The sequence below is a fragment of the Oncorhynchus gorbuscha genome, linkage group LG11 (assembly GCF_021184085.1).
Source record: "Oncorhynchus gorbuscha isolate QuinsamMale2020 ecotype Even-year linkage group LG11, OgorEven_v1.0, whole genome shotgun sequence".
NCBI lineage: Eukaryota > Metazoa > Chordata > Actinopteri > Salmoniformes > Salmonidae > Oncorhynchus > Oncorhynchus gorbuscha.
The window spans coordinates 56,911,642-56,923,990 of record NC_060183.1 but is presented as its reverse complement, the minus strand read 5'-3'; the positions used below and the strand labels follow the sequence as shown (position 1 = coordinate 56,923,990).

Below are 12,349 nucleotides of genomic sequence, written 5' to 3'. Positions count from 1 at the left end.
TTGCCTTAGTTGCGGAAACTACCGGAAACCAAGAAAAAGGAGAGTATTGTGTGCCAAACAGTTGCTGTTAGATTACAGTATAATTTTGGGGGGGACCATTTGGAACAGTAAATAACACCAAATAAGTGTACCCCCCCCCCCCCCCTTTAAGATTTAGATGCACTACTGTAAAGTGACTGTTCCACTGGATGTCATAAGGTGAATGCACCAATCTGTAAGTCGCTCTGGATAAGAGCGTCTGCTAAATGACTTAAATGTAAATGTAATGTTCTAACGGGGGGAAAATATATAAAAATCCTTGATTACAGCAGACTAAAAACGGTTGCATGCATTTGTGAATTGCAGTTTATTTGTTTAGGCTAATTATTCAAAGTTACCTTTAGTTTAAAAAAATAAAACGCTTGATTGCATTTCAAAGCATGAATGTGTCGTATGCTGTGTGATGGCATGAACAAATTATTTATTGATATAGTAGCCTATATATATTGAAATATAGGCTTAAGACTAAACCGGTTGCGCCCTTAGTGGTTATACAAGGCTACAATACAAAGCCTACTGATGATAATATAATATATGCCATTTAGCAGACGCTTTTATCCAAAGCGACTTACAGTCATGTGTGCATACATTCTACGTATGGGTGGTCCCGGGGATCGAACCCACTACCCTGGCGTTACAAGCGCCATGCTCTACCAACTGAGCTACAGAAGGACCACATAACATTACTTACTATAATCACGATCATAATTGTAATAATGAGCTCAAGAAAATGGAGGGTATGGGAGCGAGCGCTGTGGTACGTGTTTTTGTTATTTTATTAGAATCGCTGTTGCAAAAGCAGCAGCTACTTTTCCTCTGGTTCACATGTGACAAACAGGTGCTGTTAGATTACAATATTATTTTTCTGCCTGTTTGGATCCGTGTAAACAACACTAAGTAATACCAGTCTGTTCAAATGAGAAATTGTGAAGCCTTTCACAGCATAGCAAAGATTTAAAAACAGACTAAAATGGCTTTATTCAACATTTTGCCGTGGCATGAGGCTCGGCGCACATGGAATCAGTAGGTTATTCAACAGGCACCCAAAGCAAGATCTGTCTTATTTCTGTAGATACAGTACCAGTCAAAAGTTTGGACACCTACTCATTCGTGTTTTTCATTTTTACTACTTTCAACATTGTAGAATAATAGTGAAGACGGCAAAACTATGAAATAACACATGGAATCAGGTAGTAACCAAAAAATTGCAAAACAAATAAAATATTTTATATTTGAGATTCTTCACCCTTTGCCTTGATGACAGCTTTGCACACTCTTGGCATTCTATCAACCAGCTTCATGAGGTAGTCACTTGGAATCCGTTTCAATTAATAGGTGTGCCTTGTTAATTTGTGGATTTCTTTCCTTAATGTGTTTGAGCCAATCAGTAGTGTTGTGACAAGGTAGGGTTGGTATACAGAAGAAAGCCCTATTTGGTAAAATACCAAGTCCATGTTATGTCAAGAGCAGCTCAAATAAGCAAAGAGAAATGACAGTCCATCATTACTTAAAGGTCAGTCAATCCGGAAAATGTCAAGAACTTGTTGCGCTTCTTCAAGTGCAGTCGCAAAAAAACATCAAACTATGATGAAACTGGCTGTCATGAGGACTGCCACGGCACACTTAACCAGCATGGCTACCACAGCATTCTGCAGCGATACGCCATCCCATCTGGTTTGCGCTCATTCCCACTATCATTTGTTTTTCAATAGGACAATAACCCAAGACACACCTCCAGGCTGTGTAAGGGTTATTTGACCAAGAAGAGTGATGTAGTGCTGCATCAGATGACTTGGCCTCCACAATCACCTGACTACAACCCAATTGAGAGAGTTTGGGATGAGTTGGACCACAGAGTGAAGGAAAAGCAGCCAACAAGTGCTCAGCATATTTGGGAACTCCTTCAAGACTGTTGGAAAAGCATTCCAGGTGAAGCTGGTTGAGGGAATGTGAAGAATGTGCAAAAATAAATAAATACCCTTGAATCAGTAGGTGTGTACTTTTGACTGGTACTGTATATGGATGATTTTATAAAGCCAGGCACATTAATAAGAGTTTTGCTATTGATTATAGACCTAATTAAGTTGGTTTCCTCGTCTCTGCTGCTGTTGCACTACCCCATTGTTCTCAATCCCAATATGCTGGTTAACTTTGCTATTATGCACATAGCAACATAGGGAAAGGTGCCAATTCTACAGTGACCATATCCAATGTGAGAGCTTATTTGCTATAAAATAATGTCTGATTGATTAGTGTTGTACCATTATTTTTACATAATTTATATATACAATTTCTGTATCACATGTCTTAGTGGTGGACTGTGCCATCCCCGTGGCCTAGATTAATCCACTGAGACGGGTGCGAAATATTGCGACTGCTCGACTAAAGAAATGCTGTTGGTCAACCGCGATATCGACCAGTCGACTAAATGGCGTCGGTCCTACTCTGCTAACTGAATGTGCTAACATTGGCTAATAAAGTTGCTGTACTTAAGTTAAGCTGACACACTCCCCTCTACTTCCCCCACAGGACCTATGACCACTCCATAGTTCACCCTGGACCAAACCTAAACATGATTGTGGGGGCCAATGGAACTGGCAAGTCCAGTATTGTCTGTGCCATATGTCTGGGTCTGGCAGGAAAGACTGCCATCCTGGGCAGAGGGGACAAGGTAGTTGGCTATTTATTATTAACTGTCCTAGCTAGCTACACTTAGGATATGTTGTCAAACTTTACTTTGAATGATTTTTCATTATTGCATATATGACACTATATTGACTTGTATTTTTATTTATTTTTAATTTTATTGGAGAGATTTTATTTTAACTTGGATATATTCTGACTAGGTTGGGCTGTATGTGAAGCGTGGGTGCAACAAAGGATCGGTTGAGATTGTACTGTAAGTTTGTTTTAGATTATTCAGAAATGCCAACATGGATTCCCTCTGTCTTTATAATAACATTGAGGGAACCCTACCTGTGTTTTCAGGCACAAGGCCAAGGGGAACCTGGTGATCAATAGAGAGATCCATGTGGAGAATAACCAGTCGACGTGGTTGCTTAATGGGAAACACTCCAGCCAGAAGACTGTGGAGGAGGAGGTGAAGGCTCTACAGATCCAAGTGAGCAACCTCTGCCAGTTTCTGCCACAGGTGAGTGTAAACTTGGAGGTTGTCTTTCTTGCTCATTTACTTGGGGTTTTTTTCTTACTCGATCCACTCATGTCAAACTTCAAATTCTCTGACCACCGTTTGTGCCCTGTGACTTTGCAGGAGAAGGTGGGTGAGTTTGCCAAGATGACCAAGATTGAGCTGCTAGAGGCCACAGAGAAGTCAGTGGGACCTCCAGAGATGTATGAGTTCCACTGCGAGCTCAAAACCTTCCGCACCAAAGAGAGGGAACTGGAGGTGAGAACAGTTTTAGTTCTAGCTCTGGATAAATGAAGATTAGTTGTTTTTTCTTTTATAAAGAAGCTTTTGCTGCAGTGTTAATGGCTCAGGGAGAGTAAGTTCTACGGTAAGCTGTTTTGTTTGGTAGAATGTGTGCAAGGAGAAGGCCAGCGCCCTGGAGAAGTTCAAGCAGAGGAACGAACGGAACAAGCACGACGTGGAGCGCTACTACGAGAAGAAGAGACACCTGGACAACATAAAGATGCTGGAGAAGAAGAAACCCTGGGTGGTGAGTGGTCATAGAGAGATGTGACACCTGGGTCATATTTATTAGTTCACACCAACGTAAACAGTTTATTCACTCTACAACAGGGGTATCAAACCCATTCCATGTAGGGCCTAGTGTCTGCAGGTTTTAGTTTTTTGCTTTCAATTAAACCCTAGACCAACAGGTTAGGGGAGTTCCTTACTAGTTAGTGACCTTAGTTCATCGATCAAGTACAAGGGAGGAGCGAAAACCTGCAGACACTCGGCCCTCTGTGGAATAAGTTTAACGCCTGTGCTTTACAATGTGGGGGAAACGGTTTATTGCAGAACATTTTGCTACAGTGTGCACTTACGAATACAACCCTATAGTCATTTATAGCTTGTTAAAAGAGCCTGGACATGGATAGATACTCCTCCATTTAAAAACAAAATGAATATGTAAGTATGTTAACATGAATGCTGACATAACAATCTTTGCCAACCCTCTGTTCATTCCAGGAGTATGAGACTGCCCGTAAGGAGCTGGAGGGGGTGAAGAAATCAAGGGAGGACGCCAAGAAGCAGCTGAAAACCGTGAGGGAGTCCCAGGCCCCCATGCTGAAGAAAATCCAGCACATCGACAGTCAGCTGAGGCCCATCGAGAACCAGATGAAGGACAAGGTCAGAGACTGGCTCCCTGGGCTTTGTAGCTGGGCTGGATGGATGGAGGGAGAGGGAGGTCCATTTAACTCCAGGCTCGCATGTGTTTTATTTACTTGGTGGGTGATACTGCAAAGACATTTGGGAACCACTGTGTTGTCTAGCCCAAAGACAACACAGTGGGGTGGCAGGTAGGCTAGTGGTTAGTGTTGGGCCAGTAACCTAAAGGTTGCTGGATCGAGTCCCTGAGCTTGACAAGGTAAAAATGTCTTGCCCCTGAACAAAGCATTTAGCCTACCAGGGAACAGTGGGTTGTCATTGTAAAAAAATTGTTCTTAACTGTCTTGCCTAGTTAAATTTAGACTGGTGCTGGTGATGCATCCTTGTTGTGTTCCAGACGGTCAGCATCAGGGAGGCCTCTCAGAAGTGTAAACAGAAACAGGACCAGCTGGACCGGAAGCACAGAGAGGTCTGGCACTTCTTCTTTTTTTTTTCACATTTTTATCTATTTCTGCCTTATTGATACCAATGGAAATAGAATGATGTTTTAAATAAGTTTGATCCTCCCCTATCCCTCTAGATTGAGGATATCAAGCAGGCCTTCAGCCTGAAGCAGACAGAGGCGGCAGACCGGCAGAAGCGAATCAGCAACACCCGGCGCATGATTGATGACTTGAGGGCGGAGCTGGCCAACGTAGGCGACCAATCAGACGTGACGCCGCGGATCAATGCAGTGAATGCGGAGCTGAGGCGCATCCAGGAAGAGAAAGCAAAGATGGAGGGAGAAAAGGCCGACATGCGTAGGGAGAAGGACAACTTGAATGGAGAGTGTAGACGTAAGACACACACACACACACACACACACAGGGTCTGGGGAGTTCTGGGTCTCAAACTGTCTTGGCACAGAGGCTCACTGCACCATTTTAACCATGGTGGAGCGTTACACGTACCATTTGACTTGGTGTAACTCTTCTTGTTTCCTGTAGTGTTGAAGAACAGGCTGAGGAGTCTGGATGACATGATGAAAATCAAGGAGGAGAAGCTGAGAGGGCGCTCCAAGGATACCTACGCTGCCGTCCAGTGGCTGAGGCAGAACAAACACATCTTCAGTGGCAATGTCTATGAACCTATGATGCTAGTGGTGAGTGCACGCTACAGGGATTGTTAAGGCTATATGGGCCTAATTTTCTCCATATACTTTGAAGTGTCATTGTCAAGCGCCCCTCCTACTTTTCTTTGTTTGCTGTTTCGTGGAGACCTATCCGAACTTTGAAGTGTTCTTTGATATGTTATCAACTAACGCTTCATTCTACACCCCAATATCCTAAAATGGCCACAGTAGAGTACCACAGTATAAGTCATAATACCCATTAAACCTAGCAGTCCAAGGAAATGGTTCCAATTGTTTTTCCACAATAAAATCTTTCCCATAGGGTATTTTAGAAACACTTAAAATAAGGCCTGTGTTTCATGCAGGCTTAGCCTGGTGTGATGTTTTGAAAACTGGAAATCTCTCTAGGACAAGGGGACTTGTCCTAATCAATATATTTACACCCCCCGAAAATGAAATGCTAATGTGTCTCATAAAGATCTACAAATGCCATGATGAGCTGGACAAGCCTGCCGAATCGAGGCAACTATAAGAATCTCTTGATGAAGTGTTTGTTGGCTAAATGTAGTAATTAATACATTGGCTACATTTCTTTTAAAATTCCCTAGGTGAAAAATTATTGGAACCATTCCCCATTTGACTGCATTGTTTTAAGGGTATTATGACACCTCCAATGTGGGGCTCAATTCCTGTTGCTCTTTTTATTTTTTTATTTTAATGAAAAGACAACTTGGTTTGAAGAACAGCATGTATGGCTGATATGTAAACATAATTTGAAAGCCCATATGTAGCCTTTGAAAGAAATGTTCTGCTCTTTTCAGATTAGTGTCCGCAACCCTAACCATGCTAAGTACGTGGAGAACCACATTCCATTCAATGACCTGCGAGCCTTTGTCTTCCAGAAGAGGGAAGACATGGAGAAGTTTATGATGGAGGTGAGGCGGACCTGTTGGTAAAGAATAGAAAAAGTAATACTCAGTCATTGCACTATGCTATGATGTAGGACTCTGAGTTTTTAATGTGACCCACCTAACCCGGCCATAGTTATAGGCTCTAATTAAAGTAATAAGTGTGTCAGTAAGAGTTCTGATGATGGATTTGTCCTCAGGTGCGTGACAGCCAGAACCTGAGGGTGAATTCAGTCTTCGCTCCTGAGGAATCCTGCGCCATCCGCGCTCCCTCCCGACCCATCGAGTCTCTGAAGTGAATAGTCTTCTCGTACTGTCCCAAGATGGAATGTAAAGGTATCAACCCTATACCTAACCCTTTTTGTCTTTTCTTGTCTGTAGGCGTTTTGGGTTCTTTGCGTACCTGCGGGAGCTCTTTGATGCTCCAGAAGAGGTTATGAGCTACCTCTGCAACCAGTACAAGGTGCACGATGTTCCCGTGGGAACGGACCAAACCAAAGCCATGATCAAGACGGTACGTTCCATACCCTCGAGTGCCTGAGAAGATTGAGAGTCCTAAATGTCAATGAATTACTTCATTTTCATAGCTTATTTAATTTCTGAACAGATTGGAATCGAAAGTAAGCTGATCCAAACTCTAATCCTTCGACCATATGTCTCAGGTGATTGAGGAGCCCTACCTGAAGGTGCTTTACACAGCTGAGGAGAAGTACTCCCTGAAGAAGTCCTTTTACTCAGGCAAGACCAGTACCAGTAACTCTGCCGTGCGGCCCTCCCAGTACCTCACCATGGCAGTGGACGCCGAGGAGAAATGCCAGCTGGAGGAGCAGATCAGGGTGAGGCCAGAGACACCTGTCAAGCACCTCCCCCAATTGGATAAAAAAAATCCAATAAGTGATGAATTTGAAACGACACCTTTACACTAGCAATAAACTACACTTGGCCTTTTAAACCAAAGAGGAACTTTTCAAGAGTTTGACTTAACACCTTAGAGATATCAGACACTCATAGATGCATAATGATGTAAGTTGACATGCATAACCTGCAGTGATGTTGTAGTAATAACCAGATGTTTAGCAAAGCACTGATAGAGCACTACAGCTTGGAAATTAAGTGTAACTTTTGGCTATGCATAGACTGCTGAAAAGAGCATGCAGGCCATTGATGTCCAGATGAGCGCCATGCAGGAACGTACTGCCAAGCTGGATCACTGTGACAATGAGCTACGGGCCCAGAAAAAGGGGCTCTCTGAGATGAAGGGTAAAAAGAGACAGTTGGAACAGAAGATCAGTACCAAGCAGGACAGGTGGGTGGCACACACACACAGGCCGTGTCCGAATACCCATACTTGTGTCCTAAATAGTAGGTTGTTTGGGTATGGGGGAGGGGGTTGTAACATTGAATTAACTTCTTAGGGATGAGATGGGATGAAATCCCATTTACGGGATCGATTTGACAACAGCCAGTGAAAGTGCAAGGCGCCAAATTCAAAATCTTATAATTCAAATTCCTCGAACATACAAGTGTTATACACCATTTTAAAGGTAGCCTTGTTAATCCCACCACAGTGTCCAATTTCAAAAAGGCTTTACGACGAAAGCATACCATGCGATTATGTTAGGTCAGAGGCTCGTCACAGAAAAACACAGCCATTTTTCCAACCAAAGAGAGGAGTCACAAAAAGCAGAAATGAAAATGAATCACTAACCTTTGATCTTCATCAGATGACACTCCTAGGACTTCATGTTACACAATATATGTATGTTTTGTTCGATAAAGTTCATATTTAATATCCAAAAATCTGTTTACATTGGCGTGTTATGTTCAGTAATGTTTTGCTTCCAAAACATCTAGTGATTTTGCAGAGAGCCACATCAATTTAAAGAAATACTCATCATAAATGTTGATGAAAAGACAAGTGTTCTACATGGAATTAAAGATATACTTCTCCTTAATGCAACCGCTGTGTCAGATTTCAAAACGGCTTTACGGAAAAAGCACACTATGCAATAATCTGAGAACAGCGCTCAGGCACCAAAACAAGCCATACAGATACCCGCCATGTTGTGGAGTCAACAGAAGTCAGAAATAGCATTATAAATATTCACTTTGGTCTTCATCAGAATGCACTCCCAGGAATCCCAGTTCCACATGAAATGTTTGTTTTGTTCGATAAAGTCCATTTGTGTCCAAATACTTCCTTTTTGTTTGCGCATTTAGTTCACAAATCCAAATTCATGAGGCGCAGAAACGCTTAGTCCAGACGAAAAGTAAAAAAGTTATATTACAGTTCGTAGAAACATGTCAAACGATGTATAGAATCAATCTTTAGGATGTATTTAACGAATCTTCAGTAATGTTTCAACCGGACAATTCCTTTGTCTTTAGAAATGAAAAGGAACGCAGCTAACTTGTTTTTTTTTTAGCTCATGGCATTCTGCCAGACCCCTTAGTCAAACGGCACTTATTTGCTCCCTCTTCACAGTAGAAGCCTGAAACAAGTTTCTAAAGACTGTTGACATATAGTGGAAGCCTTAGGAAGTGCAATCGGACAAAATGTACACTATCTTGGATAGGAAAAGATCTAACCACAGACTTCATTCAAACAGTTTCATAAACTTCAGAGTGTTTTCTATCCAAATCTATTAATAATATGCATATTTTAGCTTCTGGTTCTGAGTAGCAGGCAGTTTACTCTGGGCACCTTCATCCAAGCTACTAACATTTAATATACTGAACAAAAATATAAATTCAAACGGTCCAAATTTCAATGATTTTACTGAGTTGCAGTTCATATAAGGAAATCAGTCAATTTAAATAAATGGGGCCCTAATGTATGGATTTCACATGACTGGCAGGTGCACAGCCATGGCTAGGCCTGGGAGAGCATAGGCCCACTTGGGAGCCAGGCCCAGTCAATCAGAATGATTGTTTCAGAATTATGTTTTATTAGACAGATACTCCCAGTTTCATCAGCTGTTGGGTGGCTTGTCTTAGCCAATCCCGCAGGTGAAGAAGCTGTATGTGGAAGTCCTGGGCTGGCGTGGTTACATGTGGTCTGCTGTTGTTTTCTCCTCTCACGCTCTTCTTGTGCGTGTGTAGTCTTCGGCAGATGGAGCAGGGGGGCATTGACCTACAGAAGGCTGAGGAGGAGACCAAGGCCCAGATCTCAGCAGTCAACTCCCAGAAGGTGGCCATTGTGGCGGAGTTCATGTCCCACATGAAGGTACACAGTCACAGGTTAATGCTGAAGGCTCCAGATATACAGAACCTGGGTGGTGTATACTGACTGTCTCTCTCTCTTTATCATTCTCTCTTTTCCCTCCGTCTCTAGCTGAGGGCTAAGTTGAGTATGGAGAAGGTGTACATGGCTCTTGAGACCGTGGGCATGACAGCAGAGAAGACAAAGCTGGAGACTGACTGCAGGGAGGGCTCGGCCGAGCTCAGGGTCCTAGAGGTCAGGTCACGCACTCATACAATTTCACACATTAAGTTGTAATCTGTACTCACTGTGTGCGTGTTTCCTCTTCTCCCCTCTCAGCAAGCGTGTGCCATGCTGGAGCAGCGCAAGGCCCGTCTGTTGGAGATGTGTAAGGGCCTAATGAGGAGGGCCAGGGAGATCTGTAACATGGACCCTGGGGAGAGTGCTGTACCCCCAGACCTACACACGGTCAGTATAGTACTGCACAACTCCACACTGAGTCCTCCATTCATTCTACCAGTTTTAATGCATTCATTAATTTGTGAATTTCTTCATTTGTTTTCTGTAGGCCTTCAGCCAGCTGCCCGACACTATGGATGAGATAGACGCCATGTTGAATGAGGAGAGGTCCAGGGCAGAGTGCTTCACTGGCCTCAGTGAGAATGTAAGTCAGAAGGCTCCTCAAAGCGAGTGCACGTATTGATTCTGCCTCACCATGTAACAACCCCCCCCTTCCCCAGGTGGTGGATGAGTACAACAGGAGAGAGCAGGAGATCAAGAACCTGGAGAAAGAACTAGATGAGAAGAGCAATGCCCTGAAAACCTACAGACAGAACATATCAGAGGTACTCTAATGACAGATTAGTGAAACAGTCTGTGCCAATTCTATCATTTTAATGCTTTAAAAAAAATGTCCTTCTGAAAATGCCTAGCAAATCAGTGTTGGATAGTGCATGTTTGAATTCATTATGCCAATTCTGTTGCTAAATGGAAGCCAATGGAACCAAGTGGGGAAGGACTTACCTGAATGTATCCAAAAGAAACTCTTGTTTTTAAAACTTTCCATTTTGCAATTCTTTGGACTAATGATTACACCCTAGGTTTGATGTCATCTACAGAGATGTTTCCCTCCTGAAGACTTCTCTGTGTGTTGACAGGCAAAGGAGCGCTGGCTGAATCCTCTGAAGCAACTGGTAGAGCAGATCAATGACAAGTTCAGTGATTTCTTCCGCTCCATGCAGTGTGCCGGGGAGGTGGACCTGCATTCAGAGAATGAGGTAAGGCACGCCAAACACCTGCTGTATCCTCTGTCTGGACTAAGGGGGAGGTGCCCGAGTGTCGTCTTAGATGTTTGTGGGAGCTCTAGTAGCAGTCACATAGGATTGTCACCATACCAGTGTTAACTCGAAATGACACAACAACAAGGTTCCAGTTTAACAATGTTTACTAAAACGTATTAGCACACTACATGGTTGCGATTGCACTCAGGCCAGGTTCATCAACAACGAGAACCCTACGCAGGCGCACTAATAACAGAGTGATAGCCCCGTAATAACAGAAATGTAGGGATACTTAAAACATCAACTTAACAATCTTCCACTTTTCTTTAAAGACAAAACATCAACAACATAATTAAATGTCCAAGTATTATTCAAGTCCCCCATTTCAAATGGGTTGTGTGACAGTTTTTATTTGTATTACTCGAGCTGCCACTTTCCATTACTGAGTGCCTGTATGAGCACAAGACTGCTGGATGTGCCCTTTTTAGTCAGTCAGCAAGCTGTTTCTTTTATGGTCGACCACAGAATCAACTGGATTCTCTGTTTGTGTAAATTCCTTGATGCGGCTAATCTCAAGACTAAGTATTTTCTTTGTGACAGACTTGGTTGACTTCACAGCATCAACTAAGGAGTAGTTGTCAGTGACACAAACTACAGGTAGAATGTGCCATTTTGTCTCACCAGTGGTGAGCTCTGAGAACAGAGTTGCAAGAAAGATCGCATTGTCAATTCCATCCGCAAGAGCCAGTGTGCTTCGGACAACCCTTCTGATTCTTTTTGACTGCCAACGGATGGGTCAGAATCTTCCTTCACCCATTAACACGATTAGATGTCCACCTTGTGTGCCTCCAGTGATGCTTCCCTAGGGCACCTTACAGATGAAGACAACTAGTTTCAGTGTTATCTTTTCCAACTTGCTGAAACTTCAAATCAATCAAATCAAATGTATTTATATAGCCCTTCGTACATCAGCTGATATCTCAAAGTGCTGTACAGAAACTCAGCCTAAAACCCCAAACAGCAAGCAATGCAGGTGTAGAAGCACGGTGGCTAGGAAAACTCCCTAGAAAGGCCAGAGCCTGGTTACTCTCTTGGTTTCTTCCTAGGTTATGTGGGGTGGCCAGTCCTCTTCTGGCTGTGCCGGGTGGAGATTATAACAGAACATGACCAAGATGTTCAAATGTTCATAAATGACCAGCATGGTCGAATAATAATAATAAGGCAGAACAGTTGAAACTGGAGCAGCAGCACAGCCAGGTAGTCCTGGGGCATGGTCCTAGGGCTCAGGTCCTCCGAGAGAGAAAGAAAGAGAGGAGAGAATTAGAGAACGCACACTTCGATTCACACAGGACACCGAAATAGGACAGGAGAAGTACTCCAGATATAACAAACTGACCCTAGCCCCCCGACACAAACTACTGCAGCATAAATACTGGAGGCTAAGACAGGAGGGGTCAAGAGACACTGTGACCCCATCTGAGGACACCCCCGGACAGGGCCAAACAGGAAGGATAT

The 12,349-nt window shown here is 43.2% G+C and overlaps 1 protein-coding gene across 1 annotated transcript in view; it reads left to right on the top strand.

Moving 5' to 3' along the window:
• smc5 (structural maintenance of chromosomes 5) overlaps positions 1–12,349 on the top strand; it is a 33,329-nt gene that overhangs the window by 14,828 nt on the left and 6,152 nt on the right. The window contains exons 2-21 of the mRNA XM_046370239.1: positions 2,569–2,710; positions 2,886–2,938; positions 3,028–3,190; positions 3,311–3,445; positions 3,576–3,716; positions 4,193–4,354; positions 4,731–4,802; positions 4,914–5,169; positions 5,320–5,474; positions 6,266–6,379; positions 6,553–6,647; positions 6,734–6,866; positions 7,015–7,188; positions 7,489–7,658; positions 9,455–9,578; positions 9,687–9,809; positions 9,894–10,022; positions 10,123–10,218; positions 10,295–10,399; positions 10,712–10,831. Of these exons, the coding sequence (XP_046226195.1) occupies positions 2,569–2,710; positions 2,886–2,938; positions 3,028–3,190; positions 3,311–3,445; positions 3,576–3,716; positions 4,193–4,354; positions 4,731–4,802; positions 4,914–5,169; positions 5,320–5,474; positions 6,266–6,379; positions 6,553–6,647; positions 6,734–6,866; positions 7,015–7,188; positions 7,489–7,658; positions 9,455–9,578; positions 9,687–9,809; positions 9,894–10,022; positions 10,123–10,218; positions 10,295–10,399; positions 10,712–10,831 (2,662 nt within the window). The remainder of the gene's footprint in view (positions 1–2,568; positions 2,711–2,885; positions 2,939–3,027; positions 3,191–3,310; positions 3,446–3,575; positions 3,717–4,192; positions 4,355–4,730; positions 4,803–4,913; positions 5,170–5,319; positions 5,475–6,265; positions 6,380–6,552; positions 6,648–6,733; positions 6,867–7,014; positions 7,189–7,488; positions 7,659–9,454; positions 9,579–9,686; positions 9,810–9,893; positions 10,023–10,122; positions 10,219–10,294; positions 10,400–10,711; positions 10,832–12,349) is intronic.